This window comes from Malania oleifera, chromosome 1 (genome assembly GCF_029873635.1).
Source record: "Malania oleifera isolate guangnan ecotype guangnan chromosome 1, ASM2987363v1, whole genome shotgun sequence".
Taxonomy (NCBI): Eukaryota; Viridiplantae; Streptophyta; class Magnoliopsida; order Santalales; family Ximeniaceae; genus Malania; species Malania oleifera.
In genome coordinates, this window is record NC_080417.1 from 8,213,562 (window position 1) to 8,236,964 (window position 23,403).

A 23,403-nucleotide genomic window follows, 5' to 3' on the forward strand; every position below is an offset into this window, starting at 1 on the left:
CACATCATGGTTTTGGAGAAGCCTACAAGAAGCTTTGGGATCTCAATTATCATTCAGCACAGCTTTTGATGCTCAAACTGATTCGCAGACAGAGAGAAAGATCCAAATACTTGAGGATATGCTACGAGCATGTGTGCTGGATTTTGGGGGTAGTTGGACCCAGTATATGCCACTGGTTGAGTTCACGTATAATAACAACTATCAGGCGACTATCGGGATGGCACCTTATGAGGAATTTTATGGTAGTAGGTGTTGTTCTCCACTATACTGGGATGAAATGGGTGGGAGGTAAGTTTTGGGACCAGAATTAGTGCAGCAGGCATACAATAAAGTTCGACTAATTAATGACAGGATCAGTGCAGCTCAGATTCGGCCGAAATGTTTTGTAGATACTCGCCACCGGAAGTTAGAGTTTGATGTGGGAGATTAGGTGTTTATTAAAGTAGCACCAATGAGAGGAGTTATAAGGTTTGTTAGGAAGGGTATGTTGAGCCCTAGGTTTATTGGCCCATTCGAGATACTAGAGAGAGTGGGTCTAGTTGCCTACAGACCGGCTTTACCACCAGTTCTATTCAGAATACATAACGTATTTCATGTTAAGGAAATGCGTCCTAGATCACTCTGATGTGATTATCTATGAGGATATAGAGTTTAGAGATACACTAGCATATGAGGAGACGCCAGTGCAAATCTTATATAGAAAAGAACATGAGTTGTGTACTAAGAGAATTCCACTAGTAAAAGTCTTGTGGATAAATCATGGAGTGAATGAGGCCTTATGAGAGCTAAAGGAGGAAATATGACAGATGTACCCACATTTGTTTAGTGGGGATCAGTATTAGTCAGAGAAGAAACAACAACAGTTCAAATATAGTAAGTTTTATTTTGATATTGTATAAAGTAATTGATGTATAAGTTGTACAGCATAATACAGTATAGGTAGTGTTTTTGGTTTTGGGAAAATTTTCTTTTATGTATATATTTGTAATCTCTCGGAACCCTAGTTGTAACCACGGTATTCCTCCACCACAAGCGAGGGTAATTAATAAAATAAGTAGCTAATTTTTTCCTTAAAGGATGGAGTATAGCACAGATAGCAAATTTCAAGGATGAAATTTCATAAGGAGGAGAGAATGTAGAGACTCAAAAAATAAAATGATAAAAGAAATAAAAAAAAAAAGGATTTTTGGCTAAAGCAGGAGAAAATCGGCGACAGTTTTCTAAAGGAACCAGAAAATTGACGACTGTTTTCTAAGAAGCATAGAAAATCAGCGATGATTTTCTGGCCAGTTATAAAAGAACCGAGAGCTTCATTTTTAAACAAAATCAAATTCTCTCTCTCTCTCTCTCTCTCTCTCTCTCTCTCTCTCTCTCTCTCTCCGCTCTCAAACCCACGAACCCTTCTCCCTTCTCTCTAGAATTTCTACTCCATTAAGCCTCGTTTCAATGATTAGGAACCACCATAGCGTTCCTGAGAAGATTCTCTACAACGTAGGCGGAGCAAAATTTTAGTTTGGGATTTTGGGGTACCATCCCAAAACAGAGGTAAGAGTGTTATTTAGGTGTTTTTCAGGTTGATTATTTAATTATTGAAAATATAAGCTTAGATGTGAATGTATTTTTGAGGTTAAATTGAGAAATTGGAATTTTGTAAAATTCAGGGTTTGGTGCATATACCGCAAGCAGGCTAAGGATTTTAAATGATAGATGGTTTATATTTTAGGAAAATGTGAGCATGAAAATTATTCTGAGAATTTAGTTAGTTAACGGGAAAATTTGTGTGTGTATAATTTTAGGATTATGGAATTATGAACGTCGTGGGCATGAGTTAGAATTAGTAGGTGAGTTTGGTTAGTTAGGTAAGGGAAATATGCTATGTCAATTAAATTATGAATTTTTATTAGTAAAGTATATGTATTCTACTCTATGTATTTCAGATGGTTACAAATATTAAATTAAATGATTTTCAAGATTATTATTTAGATCATAAATTATTTTTATTATCAAAAAATACAGATTTGAGGATATGGGATATTTAATTATTTTAGTAGTGTGGCATGAGTCAATATTAGACCAGTACAACAGTTATACAGCTTTCATATTATCATGATTTATAGTATACGTACAGAAACATATATTTTACAACATATTTTTGTATACCATGATATACAAATTTCAAAACCATAACATTTAGATCATTCAGATATTCAGTATTCAGATATTCAGATATTACATATTATTTAGATTACGTAGTATATTCAGATCAGCTATTACAATGTTATGGTTATTTAAGTAGAAATAGAATCATGGTAAAATAGTAAGATATATATATATACAATATCAAATGCTTGATGAATTAGTTCAGTCAGCAGAGCACAGTACCGTAGCTATTTCATATCGGAGTGCAACCACATATCTCAGATAGTGTGTAGATTTCAATCAACCATGCCTTGGAGGGATTGTAGACTCCCTAAGGGCCTGCGTGGAGGTAGCCGGTTTGACAGTGAGGAGGTCAGTTACCATGCCTTTGGAGGGATTGCAGGATTCCCAGTATTCTGGGTTAAGGAGTTCGGTCTGATGATTGATAGAGTTTCAGTTGACTTATCCTGGTAGGCTAACTAGTGTTAAGTCCCGCCTATAAGCCGCACAACCCTATCATGAGGTGTTAAATCATGACATACAATTTTCGAGGGAAGTTTCACAATTATATATATATATATATATAGATTTACATAAATCACTAGACTTATCTATAGATTATAAAAGTATGATTAAATAGTAAGTTCAGAAACAGTTGTATCTTAAACCACATAGGTGTGAGTTAAACAATACTATATTTTACATGTAATCTCAATTTAAGTTAATTGTCAGTATATTATTCATGTAAACTTAGTAGCCACACACTAGTGATAACATATTTCTTCTTACTGATAGTTGTCCCATCCCAGTAATTTAACATTTTTCAGGTGATCCAGCTAGACGAGCAGATCAGGTTTAGAGATAGAGAGGTCATATACACTACCTTGTCTGTAGGGTAAGTGTTTTCAAGGGGATGTATTTTTGAATAGCATTAAGTGGTTTTTGGTAGTTATTACTGGGAAGACGTGTAGTTGTGTATTTATGTTTTAGAGATAATACTAAATATTGGTATTGTAACAATGGTTGTAGAGTTTTATGTTTTTCGCTGCATAGGTGTTTTCTAGTAATTATTATAGGGGTATGATAGTAAATGATTATCAGTCTATATATACTTGGAAAAAAAATGGTATGATTTTTGAGGTCGTTACATTTGATCTTTGAAAAATAGCAAGCATAAAAAGTAGAGGCCTTCAAGCAATATATATAAACTTGAATATATGCTTAAACCTTTACAAAATTACCTTAAGAAAAAGAAGCCTTTGAAGTAATTTTCAAAGTGAAAGAGTAGGAGAAATATGAAATTTAATGTACGAAGGGGGTATGAAAAATGAGGAAAAAACAAAGAATGTGTAGATATGCTCTCACGATGCTTCTCCTCAATTTTTCAAGTTTCTTTGGCTTGTATTTATAGGCAAAAACCAAAACTAGCCATTTTATGGCCGTTAGGGGTATTAAAATATGATTTAATTTGAAAACTAGCCATTAAGAAGCTTTCTGTGCAGACACCCTTCCGTTTTTTGCCCATAATATTGTCTATACCACTCCAAATTGAATGTTCTTTGTATCAAAAGAAAGGTAAGGGAAAAACCCACAAATTTTATGTTTAATACTTTTTAAGATAAGAAATTATGGACTGAGAAACATGCCCATCAATGAGATGATAGAAACAAGATGGGAATTTTTTTGCTAAGGACACCTTTTAGTGTTTTGACCATAACGTTTTATATACAACTTCAAATTGAATGTTCTTGGTGGCAACATAAATCTAAGAGAAAGTTCCACAACGTTCATGTTGAACATGTTTTAAGATGAGAATGGATTGATCTAGAAAATTGCTCATCAATGAGAGGGAAGAAACATGAAGGGGTCTTTGAAAAGCTTGCTTTGGACTTTTTCATTTCAAAAAAAAAATAAAAATTTGCACTTGAAAAAATTTTTGCACATTTGTAAAATGATTTTTCATGAAATATAAAGTACCTAAGGTTAGTCTAAGGTCAAGTATGAGCTTCAAATTAAATCATAAGATGCATGTACAATAAAACCTAATTAATTATTACAAAGTCTTCAAGCTTGCTCTCATGATTCCAATGGATTACGCCGATTGGTGCAAGCTTGAAGTGCATTTCCAGCTTCAATTATGCATCCTTCACTTGTGTTTCAAGAATTATAAACATGTATATTCACCAAGTACACAAGTGAGATGTTGTTGTTTGTCATAATCAAAATAGGGATCAGACTCAAAAAGTCAACATCACATATGCATAGAAGAACTGCCCTAGATGGATAAACAAACAACATCATGAATTAACCCCGTATGGCCAGGTTGTGCGGCTCGAAGATGGGACTTAGACATAACTGGCCTAACCAGACTAAGTCAACTATATCTGTATCTATATTTGTATCTGTAACGACCTACTTAATTTTCATATTATTTTTTTTTTTACACTATGACCTATAACATGCTCTGATACCATTCTGGGAGTAAACCCAATCATTAGCCTAAGCAGTGAGAAGCAGAAATCATATAGACATAACCATATAAAAATATATATACAATACCAATACTAGAGTACTAACATGTTTCCCCAAAATATACACATATGTCTGTTTCCCAAAATACGCTCAACTATATTGGGATATACAAAAATCCTCCATAATACTCACTTCATTGACAGGTCACTACTGAAGTCCCTCTATCTACGAGTCTCGTCTGCTCACCTACCTGGATCACCTGAAAAATGATTCAACACTGGGATGAGTCAATGCTCAGTAAGACGAAATATGCTATTACTAGTGTGTGGCAAATGAGCTACAGTATTATGAAAATTTGTTTTCATATAATCATGTATAATTGGATACGTAAGTACAGTATAGGTAATAAAATACACCACCCTTTCCATGTTGCTTAACATAATAGTATTGTAGGTTACTATTCAAAATACTTCTAGTGTACATAAATATGTTCCCTGTTTCTGTAAATCTATACATACGTAATAGTAACTGAAAACTTTCCCTATGGATAACTGTGTGTTATGATTTAACCCCTCATAACAGGGTTGTGTAGTCCATAGGCGGGATTTACCCTGACTGGCCAACCAAGAATAAATCACTATACTCCGTCGGTCTGATTTGCCCACCTCAACCCATATCTGATGGGGAGCCTGTCCACGTCAAGGGCCTAGGTGATCGACTTACTACCACGTATTATCTAAATAGGTGGTTGCACTCATAACGTAACATAATATCTGTAACAGCGGTACCGTGCTCTGTAACTGCATAGTCCAACAGGGTCTGATATTATATAGTATATTTCTATATACCATTATCTGATTTACCATGATTCTGAAATAACTGTAATAACCATGATACTGCATAAACTGTAACTGTAATACATACGTCATGGTAGTGAGAACTGTATAATCATAACACTGATAACTATATAATAATAATATTGAAATTCGTATAATCATGGTACTAAAATTCGTATAATTATGGTACTGAAATTTGTATAATCATGGTACTGAAATTCATTAAATCATGATACTGAAGTTTGTAAAACTTATCTCCGTACTATACTCATATTCTCAAGTCACACCATACTTTAATACATAATATTCATAATTTAATAAATTGTATCATATTTAAAAATATCTAACATAGCATATTTCCCTTACCTGACTACTGGAAAGCCTCTATGGTATACTGGCCTAACACTCATAGGGCCTCTTACATAACACCCTGAAAACAACATTTGCTAGAATAGAATATCAGTATTTTTTCACCTATATCATTTCCTATAACTATGAGAAGGCCAAAAATGGGCTAAAATGTCTTACCCTGAATTTGGGATGAAATACAACTTCGTTTCACAAACGATCCACTCTGGAAGACTTGCAGAGAACTTCGCCAGGAGCGTCGTGGTGGCTTCGGATCGTCGATCCGGTGTCTGGCGGGGCTGAAAATGAAGAGAGAAGTGAGAGGATCAGTAGGAGAGAGAGAGGAGAGAGAGATCGCTGTGGAAATGTGAAAAAAATATAATTTTTCACTACTTATAGGGCCAGATTCATTGACAAGATACGTCACCTCATCGACGAGTCCTTCATTAAATTCGTTGACAAAACCCTGTATTCGTCGACGATATTCAGAGCAGCCCATCCTTCGCTCGGTAGTTTCTCGTCAATGAAATCTTGTCTTTGTCGACGAGGTCCTGAAGACCTTCATCAACGAAATCCTGTATTTGTTGACAAATTTCCTTATGCACTCATCGACGAACCCCTGTATTCATCGACGAGTCCTGGAAGTTCCTTGAAATTATTATTATTATTTATTATCTCCAAAATGCGATGTCGTCGACAAAGTCTACTACCTCCTTCTATTCCTGTTTCCATTTTCCTCCCTCTTTATTATTAAAATAATATTATTCTCCGGGTCACTACAAGATCTATGTTTGTAAGTCCGATTTGCCTACCTAGCTGGTCAGGACTTGAGGGGATAACTCTACACTTCAATGGCCAAATCGACTGTATACCACCAACACTCTCAATAGTGTCACTGCACTGGTATTTATGAAGTTACGGTACAATACTTAGCTATGGTCCATCAGGGTTTTTAAACCATATATTGCGATTTCTAAAACCATAAAGTAGCATAATTTCATTTCACAAACTCAGTATAAATTGTAAAACTGTAATTCTGTATATAAATCTCTGTAATACTATAACTCTGTATAAATCGTTTATCATACTGCTGTTCTATATAGAACGTTGTAACTCTGTATAAAATGTTGTACTGTAGTTTTGTATAGAACGCTATAACTTTGTATAAAATCTATCTCATCATAATTTTGAATGGAAATATTGTCATAACATTATTCTGTATTAAAGTCTCTCTCTCTCTCTCTCTCTCTCTCTCTCTCTCTCTCTCTCTCTCTATATATATATATATATATAATCATAAAAGCTAACATATTTAATTACGCATAATATTCCAACTCATGTCACACAGTTTGAGTGATAATTTATACTATAATATTTTGCTGAAAATACTGGTATAAACATCTCTCAGGTTTTACTCCACTCAATAACCCATCTTTTTTACCTCAAACATACATATATAATATTTTAGAAATCACATATTATAATTTAATCAGTTAAATTACTAAAACGCTTGACATAATCTATTCCCGTTACCTATTTACTGAGGAAGTGCTTGCTAGAATCCTAAACCGGCATGCAGCATTCGGAGCACGAAATCCTATAATCATATATTTTAGTTTAATCAACTAAACCACAGAATAATAACTATTTTTTAACATCCCTAAGCTCACCATTCCCATTAACCGGTTAAACTCTAAAAACAACTGACATACTTTATTTTTCTTGCCTTAGCCCTGGAGTGGTGGTTATTCCCCAAACGGCTAATCTGCTCTGATTAAACTGCAGAGAATCGATGCTGAGATCCCGAAACAATGTTTGCTACTCGATTCGGGCTTAAAACTAACGAGAAATCGAAGAGAGAGAGAGAGAGAGAGAGAGATAGTTTCGTAGCCTAGAGATAGAGAGAGTGTGAGAGTTATGATTTTTATAAATAAAAAAAATTTGAAACCTTTTTTATAAGTTGTTGTCCCAAGGGAAATCGTCGATAGTTTTCCTGAAACTGTCGATGGTTTGTCTTTTTAACCAAACTATTTTCAACTATTTTACCATTGCTTGGCCTTGGTAAATCGAAACTGTCGACGGTTTTCCTGAACTTGCTAAAACCGTCGATAGTTTGGCCTCACCAAACCATACACACACAAAATCGTTGAAGGTTTTCCTGAGACTCACTAAAACCGTCGACAGTTTGATCCTGTATCAAACTATTTTTCCCTTTTTCTTTAATTTTTTTATTACTTCTACTTTTCTGGTCTCTACAATTGAGTTAGTTTTCATTGAGATTAGTCCGTGTCTATGGGAGTTTTGTGCAGCTCATAGCGATTAGTAACAAACAAGAGTGCTAGAATCTTTTACTAGTGTCCATGATGGCATTGCGGACAACTTCCAACACACTCTTGACTCACTCGCATGAAAGGCCTTTTTTGCACTGTAGTTTAGCCTTCAGATAGACAAGAACTCCTCCTAGCTTAACGAGCACATATTTTTATTTGTCCAACTCTATTGAAATAAGGCTAAAAGACATTTGTGCATCACCATTGATACATCTGAATATTTCCCCCTAAAGATTCTCCCATTTCTCTCCTTCCAAATTTCCCAACGTATGACCGGCTATCAGAAATGCAGGTTTGACATTCTGAGAAAACCCTAGTGTCTAAAGAATGGCACAGAACACTGAAGCCAAATTGAGATCACCCAACGAAGATGCAATCTTTTTCCATATTGGTGTATGGATTAGCCTGCTAAAAAGACAGTGCGAAAAGATATAATCTACTCCTTCATTATCCTTCTTATGCGGTGGCACATTAAGACCATTGTCCATCCTCTTTTGCAGATTATCAGCCGTCAAAATTTTATTTTTGACCGCCAACCAACAAAAGATACTAATCTTTGAGGGGACAAGAGTGTTCCACGCCATTTTTATAGGCACCCTTAAACTAGACCATGAATCCTTGCGAGAGAGAAATTTATAAAGATTAGCTACCGAGAAAACTTAAGAACTAGTAAGACCCCATGAGTAGGAGTCTATTATCACAGTTGTTAACTGTTGTTGCTATTATCATATTTTCCTATTTAAATCATTATATTTTTTATAAAAAAATTATTTACAAAAAAAAAAAAAAACAAACAAAGGGGTTAATTTCTTTTTGGAGTTTTTGTCTATTATTTTTTTGGGTTATCCATTTACATATGTTATTTGTTTTTATTTTTGACAATTATTAAAAAAAAAAAAACCATTAATAAACTATTGAGTTGGTTCAAGTTGTTGGATCAGTGGATCAAATTGATGATGCTGCATAATAATATATGTTGTTTATATGTATGTATATATTTGCCTTACAAAAAAATTACAGTATGAATATTACAAAGGTATTTTGATTAAAATCAACTAAATTAGCCAATTATAGCAAAAATTAATCACTCAACTATGTTAATAAAATTTATATTACTTTTCTTATTTTCCTTAGAATTATTATTAATTATAATAATTTCTAGTAATGCATGTACATAATTTACTCTATATTCCAATGGACTTAAGACAGTAGTATATGCCACTATAAGATTTCCTATCGGAGTTCCTAATTTTGAAACAGTAAGCTACCAAAACCAATGCCCCTTTTTATATTTTTGAGTAAAGGAACCAAGTTCGCCTGCTTGACAATGTATGGTATTGGTAAGTTGCAAAGTAAACCAACGGCTCATTAACTAGAATCTGACTAACTTTGTTTGAGCAAGTAAATTTTTAGCAAATAAATAAAAACATAAAGAAGGATCTGAGTCTCCAGATGCCTTTCAGACTTGTATCATTGGACATTGGAGTTAGGCAAATAAAAAAATTTGAAGCACCCTCACACGGCACACAATTCCAACATGGTCAAGGTACACCTGCAGCAACCGCACGGACTAGCTTTGACTATACCATTTATAAGTATATATATGGTTTTGTGGATGACAGAATGGCCCTGGACCCTTAATTCATGTAACCCAAACCAAATGGCCCCATCCCATTTAGGTTAAAAGCACAATACAATTGCCCAACCGCAGGGCTACACCCCGTTCCTTCACAGAGGTTTCCTCAAGCACTACCGCATGAGGAGCAGTCGATGACCACCCCCACACCATGTATGAACAAAGCTAGCTATAAATCATCATTAGCTGTCTCCAGGAAAGACCCATTGCAGAAAAAGAAGAGAAGATTTTTGTGTACCCCAAAAGCCCTGAAGATTACAGAAAAGGACCTCCAAATCAGGGGCACTGGCCCCTCCGTCCTCCCCCTCCCCACTTTGCCACCTACCACAGATAGTTGATTTCTTACTTTTATTTTTCATTCCACTGCACGTACACACTTTGAAAATGGATAAACCAGTCATCAATATCACCAAACTCCCTTCCCTTTTCTATAATCATTTTTGCTTAACCTTAGGGCGGCCATGCTTAACTTTATATATATATATATATATATATATATATATATATATATATATATATATGTATGACTTGACTTGGAGTTAAGACTGAAGTCTGTATGTGCTTTTTAAGATTAACATTTTCTAAGATTAAGAATGTGAGCGCAGTAGCTCACTTGGAGAATCAGGTAGCTAAAAGCCTAAAACCATAGGCGGTACAAATTGTTTTCTTTACTTCCTCGTATTCTCTTTCCTTTAAGGAAGTTTCAAGTCGTTGCTCGTCTCTTTCCCTCTAATGAAGTAACCTTTACAAAATAAAATTATTTATTTGATTTTGTGGGCTTTAGCCTATGACCCATATAATTAATTGCATGCAGAGATGTGTGGGTATGGAAGCGCAACTAAAGCAAATTCCATTATGGATCGAAATATTTTATTTATAAATTAATATGCCCATAGATATTTTTTTTTTTTAAAGTAAGGTCAAAAACATTTTCAATAGTTAAAGTTTTTTATATGATATATGAAGTATGAATAATGTAAATTATTTTACAGAATAAAAAAATTCTTTTAAAAGTAAGGTTGAACGCTATTAAAATAATTTTACTAACATATCGAAAGCCAATTTAACCAAAATTAGATAAAGTGAATTCTGAATGTTTAGAAATTAGCGTTTGAAAATGAAAGAAATTTTTTTACAGTGCTAAGAAATAGGGATGTCAAGCAAAAGCCATTACATGAAGTGAATTGGGTAATCAAAAGATGTCTAGTACTGAATTTCTGCTCCTGTCAATGGGTAGATCCATCTACTTGAGTCATTCATGTGGTCCCCTGATTCCAAGGCCAATATGCTCATTTGTTTCATTTCTTCCTCAAGAGTGACTTGATTGCCCTTTTGAAAGGTCTGATTCATTGGCGGGACTTCTACCCCCCACTTGGTACTTACTCTTCCTGTGCGCCTCTCGATTCGGATTATTCTTTTTTCTTCTGCCTTCTTCTTATGGTCAGCTAAAGTAGGAGTATATCCGATGCCGTATCTCTCATTCATGCCTTCTGGTAACAATGGCATTGCGATGCCCTGAAGATACTTCCCCAACCCTTTTCCCGGGCAAAACCTTGATTTAATCATTTCAGCGGCCACCATGCGCGTGGAAGAAGAGATCCGAGGTTGAGGGATAAAAGATCCCTCCATTATAGTAATGACGTTGATGATCTCAAATGCTCGGAATGAATCTTCATGGGCTTCTTCAACTGCTTCCACATAGGGAGTGGAAGAAGGTTTAGTAACCATTATATCGGTTTCTCCATAAACACATACCAGTTTATCCCCTACTACAAATTTCACTCGCTGATGCAAAGAGGAGGGAACTGCCCTAGTATTATGTATCCAAGGCCTTCCCAAGAGACAACTGTATGAAGGCGTAATATCCATGAATTGAAAAGTGATATTGAAGGTTACGGGTCCAATCTGAATAAGGATGTCAAGCGACCCTACTGACTCTCTTCGTGTCCCATCGAAGGCACGCACCACCAAATTGTTTGGTATCACATAAGAAGGGTCAATGGGTAACCTTTGCTGTGTAGTCATTGGCATAACATTGAGGGATGATCCATTATCTATCAGGACTCGAGACATCATATGATCCTTACATTTGGTGGATATATGCAGCGCCTTGTTGCGCCCCTAGCCTTCTGGCGGAATTTCTTCATCAATAAAAGTGATGTAATTGGAGGTTGGTAGACTTCCGATCACATGATTGAATTTATCAACGCTGATATCTTGGGGAATGTAGGCTTGATTTAGGACTTTAAGTAACGCCTCCCGATGGGTTTCTGAATTTAGTAGAAGTGACAAAACAGATATGTGAGCCGGCATTTTCTTTAGTTGGTCCACAATGTTGTACTCGCTATGCTTTATTATCTTCAGGAATTCTTCGGCCTCTCCATTAGATATTGGACTTTTCACTGCCCTGTCTGGTTCCCCTGCATTCTGTCGATTTGTTTTAGAAGAATCTGGCATATACACCCTACCACTTCGAGTTATCCCTTTCACCCCTGCTATATTGCTGGTGCTTCCTTCGACATACGCTTCACATTCATATTTCCAGGGTACTGCTTGGTTACTCTTGTATAGGAATGGCCTGGGAGTAGAGATCACCAAGCAAGCTGGCGATTCCTGTGTGGGAAGAGCCTTGTTCATGGTAGGTATGAATGGTTGATTAGTGCACTGATGATATACCGGCCTGTTTTCCCCAATGACTGCAATCTCTCCACTTTTGCGGGTACAACCAATCTCTATAAACTTGTTATCCACCATCTTTTGCAAAAACATTCTAAAAGTTACACACTTTTTCACAGATCTTCCTTCTTTACTCTGACATAAACAAAGTGCATTAGTGGGGCAAACAGCCTCTTGCCCTATCCGACCTGCCGCAATAAGTTCATTGAACACCCAATCTAAATACATTTTTTCAAAATCCACCTCATTCGTCCCTTCTTCTATCATTCTGACATTGTTACCCCCATGATTGGGCAAAGGGTTCCCTTGAATTCCTGGTTGTTTATCATCAAATGCTAGCCATACGGCTTCTCTTAGTGTTTGAACCTTATTTTTGAATGCCCAACAACGTTCAATAGTGTGCCCGGGAGTGTTAGCGTGATATGCACACTTGGCTTCGGGGTCATACCATTGTGGAAAAGGTGCCGTAACAACCGTTCCAGGAATGACTGAAACTAAGTTCCTCTCCATCAATTGTGGGAATAATTCTGAGTATGTCATTGGAATAGGATCTATCCTTCTCATATTTCTCTGGATGCCTCTATCATGAGTTCGCATATTCGGTTGGGCGGGCATGGCCCCGGAAGGAACAACTTGGGGTCTACCTCCCGTATGAACTGTCTGATTGACAAAGGGCTCGAAAACAAAATTCCTCCTAGCCCCTTGGCCATGCTCTCTTTGATATTGTTGTCTTTGAACCATCTGGACCTCTTCTTCCTTTTTCTTGCTTGTCCACTTCTTGCCTAGACCAGTCTCTGTACTAATACTTTTAGTTCTCCCGACTTTGATGGCCGTCTCAATCCTCTCTCTGATAGAAACAATGTCCATGAAGTCATGGGGGGTTGCCCCTAGGAGATGCCCGAAGTAAGGATCTTTCAAAGTATTCACAAATAGGGAAATAGCCTCCCTATCTTCCACCGGAGGATTGACTTGGACAGACATGTCCCTCCACCTATATGCATATTCTCTAAATGTTTCGGTGGGCTTCATTTGCATACTCTGCAAGGTCATACGATCGGGTGCCATTTCTATAACATGGCGGTATTGAGCTATAAAAGAATTAGCCAGATCTTTCCATGTGCAGATCCGAGTCCGATCTTGTTGAATACACCACCTGATAGCTACCCCTGTCAAGCTGTCTTGAAAGCAATGCATCATTAGTCTCTCATTATCGGAATGGGCAGCCATTTTTTGGCAATACAGGCGCAGGTGAGTTCGAGGACAATTAGTTCCATTAAATTTTTCAAAATCTGGTACTTTGAATTTTGGTGGCAGGGTGACCTTTGGCACGAGGCACAAATCATTGGGATCTATAGAGTCGAATGTATTGGATCCTTCAATAGCTTTCAGACGTTCCTCTAGTACATCGTATCGACGTTCAGTTTCAGATCTGTTCACCCCCAAATCAGAAGCTACTAATGGGGGAGTCCCCACTACTGGAAACCCCTGTGCTAGTATATTAGGGATGAACGGGGGTATACTTGGCATTGAACCCTCCATAACGCCAGGTAGTGGAACTGACGTTTGTCCACGTACTAGGGTAAACCTTGGAGGATGAGTAGGATCCATATCTGTCTCCGGATCATTCTGCACTGCTTTTCCTTTGTTCATCAACAATTCCAGGATCTTGCTCATTTTTTCATTCAATTCTTCTTGTCCTTGCTCTATGCCCAGGACTCTACCTTCCAATTGTTCACTCATTTCTTTTGCCCTTCTCCTGGTATTGTATTGATGCGTGACAGTCTCAATGTTGCTTGCTTAGATGAATTCTATCGCTAGGCACTACAAACCAAAACTTTCCCTTTTTAGAATCGTGAATGCATAGATATGAATGCATGAAATGCAATGGTCTTTTCAAGACATGTGTAAATTTCACAAATATGAAACATATGTATGCAACCTAATGTACTCCAATCAAGGTTCATGGAAGAGATCATCATCATCATTTTAGAAAATAAAATCTGCTTTTCATTAATAGAATCCTTTCATACAATAACAAATCCAACTGAATATTAAATCAAAATCTGCTCATGATTGTACAATCTCTGCATTTTGCTGTGTCGACTTTTTATGCAAAGCCCGAAACTTGGCCTCCCAGTAGCCCGCTTTCATTATGCACGGCTCAATCTTTTCTAGTACTTGATTATACTTGCTTCTCTGCTCATCCCCCTGCCTCTCCAATTCTTGTATATAGAGCGATTTATTTTTAACTTCGGTATGGGCATCTTCTAACATTTGAGATTTCTGTCCAAGTGCTGCTCGAAGTCTTCGTCTTTCCTTCCTTAGAGCCACGACCTCTTCTTCTGATTGTATGTACCGAATCCTTTGTCACTTGATTTCCTTGCGATAGACAGAGACTAGAGCCTCCTTTTGCTGATTCCCCACTTCTGCTCTTGCATCTCCCTTTTCTACTGGGCATGGATCCCCTTGTGGCTTCAATTGTATGCACGCGCTTGGTGATTTAACATGCTTAATAACAACTTCTGGGATTCTTTTGAGTCGGGGGTTTACTCGGTTTTCCAGCCATACTTCATAATTTCCTTGGACTGTGGTAATTCCATCACCTGGACCTATTAGGTGCACATGTTTCCAAGCCACCATGAACTTTCTAATTTGATCTTGAGTGTCTCCTACTTCATATGCGAAGTCCGAGTCGGCTAATCTGTGAGTCATAGGCACAAACTGAGACGCTCCCACTTGCCTTCTTGCCAACAAAGGAGCGTATGCTATTCCTCCCCATGGACCTAATAACGGGACCCACGGGAAGTTTCCACATCGATACATCATGTCGGAATGGTTCATCCATGGAGCTTGCCAAACTAATCCCAACTCCCTCAGTTTATGATAAACCAACATTTTTGTGTTCATTCAGATTAGCCTTGCTCCTTTGAATATTCTGCTGGCCTCAAGCTAAAGGGGATTCGATCACTGAAAGGTGTTACGATACCCGGAAGCCCCTTGGTTACTTGGCAGGTGACTGGCAAACCATCCAGACATAGAGTAATGAACGCAACATTTTAAACGTCGTCCTGACCCTTTCCTGGCATTTGTTAAGAGTCGAAAAGGTTTCTTCCCAGGAACCGGATATAGCCCCATTCGTACTTGTGCCACAAACGAAATAGTAGATCTATCAAGGTTTAGTTCTTTGGGAAAATAATGGCCATATAATGGCCAGCTGCGAATGCAAATATGTATCTTGAACCTCTTTCACCTTTTTATTCTCTCTTTCCCCAACTTTCAAGCATTCCAAGTGATCCTTTCGTTTCCCTGCTCCGTTCGTGAATCTTTGACCCAGCAAGGTTTATACAACTCCCGTGCTAAGGAAATCCTGGAATCATGCACATAAGTTTGCGTAGGGTGATCGCTGTTTCATCAAATGCAGTTAGCGAGGAGTACTCTTCAATTGTAGGACCATGTCGATTCCATCTATCGTAAACATTGTGTACGGAGGGGATTCCAGAAGTCCACCAATGCCTTCACCATCGGAAGATTCACCGTTATGTGTAACAAGAAACCGATATGGCCATATACTGTGAGAATTTTAAACGGCGTTGCGGGGTCCATCCTTCCACATAGTTTTAGTTCCTAACCCGGAGTTGGACCAAGTATATAAGCACACTTTGCAGTAATTCCACTTTTGATTCTTCGTTCAAGCTATCTCCCCACTGCTTTTGTTGTCTTTCAGAATATAACTGTACTACGGACTCAGTTTCCTGATAAACAACAGTGTCCTCCATAACTGAATCTGATCTCTTCCAGAAACATTGGGAAAGTAAATGGGATGCCTATAGGATGCAATATGTTAGCACATTATCATATAATTCAAAAGCAAAAATTAAGATGTGACTACCAACTTATCGGAGATGATTATGTCTGCATGTTTATGAAATTGAGCATGGGATGCATGATTATGAGATATGTGAATGCATAAGTATTTAATGCATGACCATGGGATGCGATGTGTATTTATGTATGGGAGTACTTAGTGCAAAAATATATACAAATAGGATATGAACATGTATGCAACCTATTGTGCGTGAAATTATGCATGAAAGCATGGATGCAAAGTAACCTAACTAGCATTCTAGGAAAAGTTCCACTAATGAAAATTTTCAAGATTACGACAATCATTGATGGGCCACAATTTCAATTCAATTCTTCTCTCAATCATTCTTTTTCTTGACGAAGGTCCATGTACCTCAGATTCTATGAAGGGTCAAATTATGATTTGAGGTTGGGGTTGACCCTGGTTAGTCAACCCACTGAATTTGTTCAGTATGGGCTTGTGGACTTCAATGTGCACTTGGGCCTCAAGTATATTAAAATATGGGCTTCAATATATTTCATGATGGGATCAGGCCCTAGTTTTAAAAGGATGTGGGCTTAGATTTGCTTAGAAAAATGTTGGCCCATTTTTTAGACAATAGGGCCGAAACCCACTTTTGAAATCTAGGTTTTAACCTTTTTGAAAATCAGGCCTGGGCCGAGTTTTTACTTAGGAAAAGGTCGGGCCTGGGTTTGTTTTTAAAGAATTGGGCCCAAGTTATTTGAAAAGGGTTGGGCCGGATTTTTAGGTAATAGGACCTAAGCCCATTTTTGAAATTTGAGTTTATTTTTTTTTTTTTGAAAATCAGGCCTGGGCCGAGTTTTTGCTTAGGAAAATGTTGGGCCTATACTTGTTATTTCTCAAAAAATTGGGCCCGAGTTATTTGAAAAGGGTTGGGCCAACCCATATTTTAAAATGCTTGGGCCAAGTGCTTCATTTTTTGAAAGGATGGGCCATGGTCTCATTATTGGGCTTTTTCAAAATACTGGCTAAGTAGTATGTATGGATGTCAAATGTATGATATAATGCAAAGTATCTTATAGCTTATATACAACACACTATACATGGAGAAGGATGTGGCTCCTGTCCCAACCCATTGTAGGTACACCTATTTTATAGGGTTTCTTCATGGCTCTATCCTAATTAAGGGAAAACTATGGACAATTACGTGTGGGTAGGCTTTAATCCCTATTGACAAAAAGGTCCCCAATTTGAAATTTCATCCTCCCCCATAGAGGTCCGGACAAAACTCGCATTGAGCGGGGTGGTTCGCGGGTCCCATCAAGCTTAAGTTACGAAGGGACAAACGCTATTACACCCCTATCTAATCTTAGCAGGTAAAGCTAGGGTATAGAGCGTGAGAGTGTGTGAATTCAAACTTTAACCTAATCCCGCTATCCCCACATTTATTCACATGCTATAAAGAATATGGAAGCAAGATATCTACCATTAATGTATTTATTCACAAGATATGGAAACATATTATCAGCCATTAACATGTTGATTCTAAAAAATTTGGAAACAAAAAATAAGGAAACAAAATATTTATGATTAGTATACAAAATATCTATAATTAATATGCTTATTCACAATATCTACAATTAATATGCTTACTCAGAATATTTAGAAACAAAATATCTACAATTAATGCTCAACAAATTAGGAAACAAAATATTTTTAATTAATTGAGGTTTTTTACAAATTATGGAAGTAAAATATTTACAATTAAGTAAAGTTATTTACAAATTACAATATTTACAAAATAAGGAGTAATTAATAGATTTATTAAATTTAAACTTGGGATAATTTTCAATTAATTAATGGCTCGACTCTCTAGGTCCCTAGCGGAGCCGCCAAGCTGTCGCGATGTCCCGAGAGCGCGTGTGCCCCCGGCGACGAAATTAAAATCAATTTTAATATTTTCATATAAAAATATGGTGCAGGAGTCGCCACTAACCTTTAGTGCGGTTAGAACACATGATTACTACCCCGTTAGGGGTAGAATCGGTCTACATTACCAGAGTTAGGTTCGGGAGTTCGGTTACGCGAGGGGAAGGTACAAGCACCCCCTACGCGCCCGTTCTTACGAACGGTACCTAATTAATTTAAAATTATCCCTAAGTTAATCTAATAATTCTTTAAATTACTCTTTTTTTATGAATTTATAAGTACATGTAAAAAATAAATAAATAAATAAATAAATAAAATAATAAATAAATAAAGATAATATATATATATATATATATATATATATATATAGATATTCCCTCAGAGCTTAGGGTACGTGATGCCCAAAGGCTCATACCCTCGCAATAAAATCATAGGGATAAAAATCGAAAATAATTTACAAAAATACACTCCCAGATTTTGAAAATAGTATAGAATTTTTAATAAGAAAGTACTAATATAGGAGGTTTTAACATATATTAATAAGATAATAAGTGAAGATATTACGCTATTGCTAATAATATTAATAATAACACATATCTACTAAAATATTACGAGTACTAAAATAAGTAATATAATACCATATACCATGTGCATTAAGATCATAAATACATATTATTACTTAAGATGTTATATTACTGAATTATTACCCAAAAATACTCAAATTACTAAATATAATTACCTAGAGTCCTAAGTTACTAAATATATTGCATTATTACTAAATATGTAATTGCCTAAAACCCTACTTTACTAAATATGTATCATTACTCAAAGTATTACTTTTATTACTAAATATGTAAAAACCCTAAGTTACTATATGTAGATATTATTTATTAAAATAACTATTATAGCATTAAAATTCCACAACAATATTATAAATATGAAAATAAAATAAAATAAAATTTCAATCGTATACAAGAAATGAACAAATAATAAATAATAATGAACATACATATGTACGCAATAACAAAATAATAAACCATAATAAATAAATAAATATATATATACATGTATACACTAATGGTTATATTACTAGTAGCGCCCTCTTTTTTTTTATAGTAACACTAACCATGGTAAATATGAACACACAATCAAAAATATACACAGTATATATGGAAACAAAAATTGTTGAAACTAAGGAAATAAACTTATAATTAGATTATGGAAACCAAATATCCCTAAAATCAGTGAATTATCATACAAAGGTAAGCAAACAGTCAAATTATGAAAATAATATAAAATTAATATGAATATTCGATACACTCATGGAAAATTATCAAATCGAAAATTGGTATAGAACCCTGAAAATTAATATGCTACCCATGAAATAAATACTAAATGTGAATGATGATAACCCTACATGTGAACATTAATTACGGCAAAAACCCTAAATAGCTCCAAACAATATGGATGTCAAACAAGGACTCTCTTAATTAAATAATTACAACAACTATTCCCAAAACGTATTAAACATGCAATAATAACATGGACTACTCAACGAATAAAATGAAATTAAAATTTAAATGTTCAAACAAATTCCAACTATAAAAATTTCTACACTCAAGAAAATTAACTTATATGAATAATACAATCAAAACATACCCTGAGTACCAAAAATTAAAATAACTATAAAAATCATAAAAACCTATATACCTGCATACGCAAAGAAGAAAAAAAACAAAAATCAAGACATTAGATATTAGGACAAACCAAAACTAGCAAAAATAACAATAATAATAATAATATTAACTAAATACTATAGTATATCAACATACACACATACATACCCTAAATATTACAGCAAATAATGCATTAATATACATATACTCATAGCCTAGATATAAATATTACTAAATACTACAACAAATATTATATTAATATATGCACACTAAATACGACCACAGATATTATATTAGTATGTACCCACATGCAAATAAAAGGAAAAGAAATAAAAATAATAATAATAAAAATAAAAAAAAAACTTGAACTTCAAGAATTAGAATAAAACCAATATACGTATATATACATAAACCCAATTAAATGTCTGATAAAAAATTTAAACTTTACCTGTACATGTATATATATATAGGCATATATATGTGCGCGTGTGTGTGTGGCTTGCATGAAAGGAGCTTACCACCCGGGATGAGTTGCTGCGAAGAGAAGGACTCGCTCCAGATGACGATGACGATGATGCCGGCTCCAACTATTCTCTCCAGCGATGAGGACCCAACCTACTTCCTTCTTCCCGTCGATACTGCCAAAGGTGACGACCCTGTGATCTGGCGTGACGGTGGTGTTCGGGAGACCACAGAGCTGGGTCGCCGGAGCTGTTGCTGCTGAGGGGCTTGGCCGTTCTTCTATTCTGGTCTGCGAGCTAGATTGGGTGATGGGAAAGGGTAAGATGTGCCGTGGCGGAGAGGAATGGTGGCTGGCCGGAGATGATGGGTTCGTCGGAAAAGGGGTGACCGTGAAGTTTTGGTGGTGGGCAGCGCTGGTTGCTCGGATGGCCTGTAGGGAGATGGCTGGAACAGTGGGGCTGGTTTGGTGGCTCTGTTTGAGCAGAGAGAGGTAAGGAGGGGTTGCTGTGTGGAGAGGATGAGGGAAGAAGACAGTGAACGCTGAGGGATTGCAGGGAATGAAAGAGAGAGAGTGATGGGGAAGGTGGAGTCGGCCGGGGATGAAGGCTGCCTGAGCGTGAGCACCGGAAAGTTTTCTTTTTTTATGGCTGTGCGCTCACCCGGCTCTGCTCTGTAGCGCCTCCAGCTCCCCCCTTTTATAAAATTTCAACCCTAAAAATTCCTTCTTCTCCTTTCCTTTTTCATTTTTATTCCCTTCATATTTTATGGTAATAATATATATAATAGTAATTCCTTCTTCTCCTTCCCTTTTTCATTTTTATTCCCTTCATATTTTATGGTAATAATATATATAATAGTAATGACAAAAATAACTAATAATAATAATAATAATACAGAAAATAATAATAATAATAATAATAATAATAATAATAATAAGATAAATAAATAATAGTAATAATAATAATGATAATAAAGATACTAAAAATAATAGTGGCAACAAAATAATAACAATAACAATAATAATAATAATAATAATAATAATAATAATAATAATAATAATAATAAGATAAATAAATAATAGTAATAATAATAATGATAATAAAGATACTAAAATAATAGTGACAACAAAATAATAACAATAATAATAATAATAATAATAATAATAATAATAATAACCGAAATAAATAATAACAATAATAATAGTAATAACAAAGATAAATAAATAAATAAAACAATAATAATAATAGTAATAATAAAGGTAAACATACTAATACTAATAATAATTAAAAATAATGTCAATAACAATGAAAATAATAAATAATAATAATAATAATAAACAATATAAATAGAAATAAAAATAAAAGTAATAATAATAATAATACTAATGAAAAATAATAATAATTAATATGATAATATTAAAAATAGTAAAAAAAATACTAATGATAATAATAATAATAAAAATAATAAAGATAATAATGAAAATAATAAATAATAATAATAATAATAAAGTACTATTAATAATACTAATGAAAAATAATAATAATACAGAAAATAATAATAATAATAATAATAATAATAATAATAATAATAATAATAATAATAATAATAATAGTAATACATATGTTGGGCCTGGGTAAAAATGGGGTGTCTACAGCTGTCTCAGGGGAGTTTTGTGGAGAATCTATATGGAATGTCTACCGCTCGATACCCAAGGACAGGCTGTGATGTCTGGGACATGTCAAAGGTCCTCTATGATTGTACAATGGGGTGTTTCAGAAGGTAACAGAGTAGACCTTCAGTTGTTAGTTTTGTTGAAGACTTTGTACAAGGGCTTTGGTTATATAAGGCTTGCAATAGCTTTTGTGTTTACAGTTATGAGATGGTCTTATTGGAAACCTAGGGTGAAGTCTTCGGGTGTTGTATCTACAACTGTATTGAGGTTGATGGTAGAAGTTGAAGCTGCCATCAGCAAGTTCAAGTAGCATTGCTTGGAGTTGGTGCATGTCTCCAAGTGCTAGAACGGAGATAGTCCCAACTGAACGTTCAGAATTCAAGGTCAAGCAGTCAGATATGTTTTCGAGTTCTCCTAAGGGACGTATAGTCGCCAAGGTGGAGATTGTTGTTTATGGTGTGGCTCTTATACTTCGAGAGTTTATAAACAAAGGGAAAAATATACGGATGTGGTCTTGGTGCAGGGCAGCAGCAAAGAGTCATCAACGAGTGGCCTTCTCTAGCTCATCGACGAGTGGTCGCTGGGCTACGAGAAAGAATTTAAATTTTGAATTTGAACGTTGGAATGGTTGGGTATTCGGAAGGAAACCTCCGAGGGGTTGTTATATATGTCATTATGGGCATATTCCAACATATAATAGAGTAAGAGAGAGTAAGAGAAGGAGAGAAGGTCATTGTATTGTAAGACTTTGATTTTCATAGTGAAATCTCTTGCCGATTGCTCCCGTGGATGTAGGTTTTGCCGAACCACGTAATTCCTAGTGTCATTGCCTTTATTATTACTCTCTTTATATTGCTATGGCTATAGAATGTCTTCTGTTTATGACCATTTTGTTTGTTACAAGTATGTATGTGTGATCCTTTATACAATGTTCATTCCGCTGCGCATTGTTGGGAGAGGCCGCCCTTATTTTTCGTAACATATACATGTTGGATGTCTCGAATTTGATTCTTGTAAGGGGATGAACAAGAATATAAAATTAGGACCCACTATAGGCTTATGATCGACTAAGAAAAGAAATGTCTCTAATTCCCTATCAATCTTCAAAAAATAAAACTCAAAGTAGTCAAATAGGTTGGTACCATTAATTTGATTAAGGTGAAAGCACGCATACTACATTTCTAACTCTATTAAAATTAGGTTGAAGTAGTAGTCATGTTCGTGATTTTTTTTTGTTCAATGGATTTGGTTAAGGGATTAATTCCCACTAGGTGAACAACATAATTATTAATTTTAACTTGTGCTCATAATGTGAAAGCTTATGGTTAAAAATCTAAGCTTAACTCACTTGTTTTCCACTAAGCAGTTCTTCCTTTTAATTTTCAAGGCTGGCTGGTGGCA

At 35.5% G+C, this 23,403-nt stretch overlaps 1 protein-coding gene across 1 annotated transcript; it reads right to left on the reverse strand.

Moving 5' to 3' along the window:
* Positions 1-11,882: 11,882 nt before the first annotated feature.
* Positions 11,883-13,178, reverse strand: LOC131146352 (uncharacterized). The gene has a single exon (XM_058096294.1). The coding sequence runs from the start codon at positions 13,176-13,178 to the stop codon at positions 11,883-11,885; it is 1,296 nt and encodes a 431-aa protein (XP_057952277.1).
* Between the last annotated feature and the right edge of the window lie 10,225 nt (positions 13,179-23,403).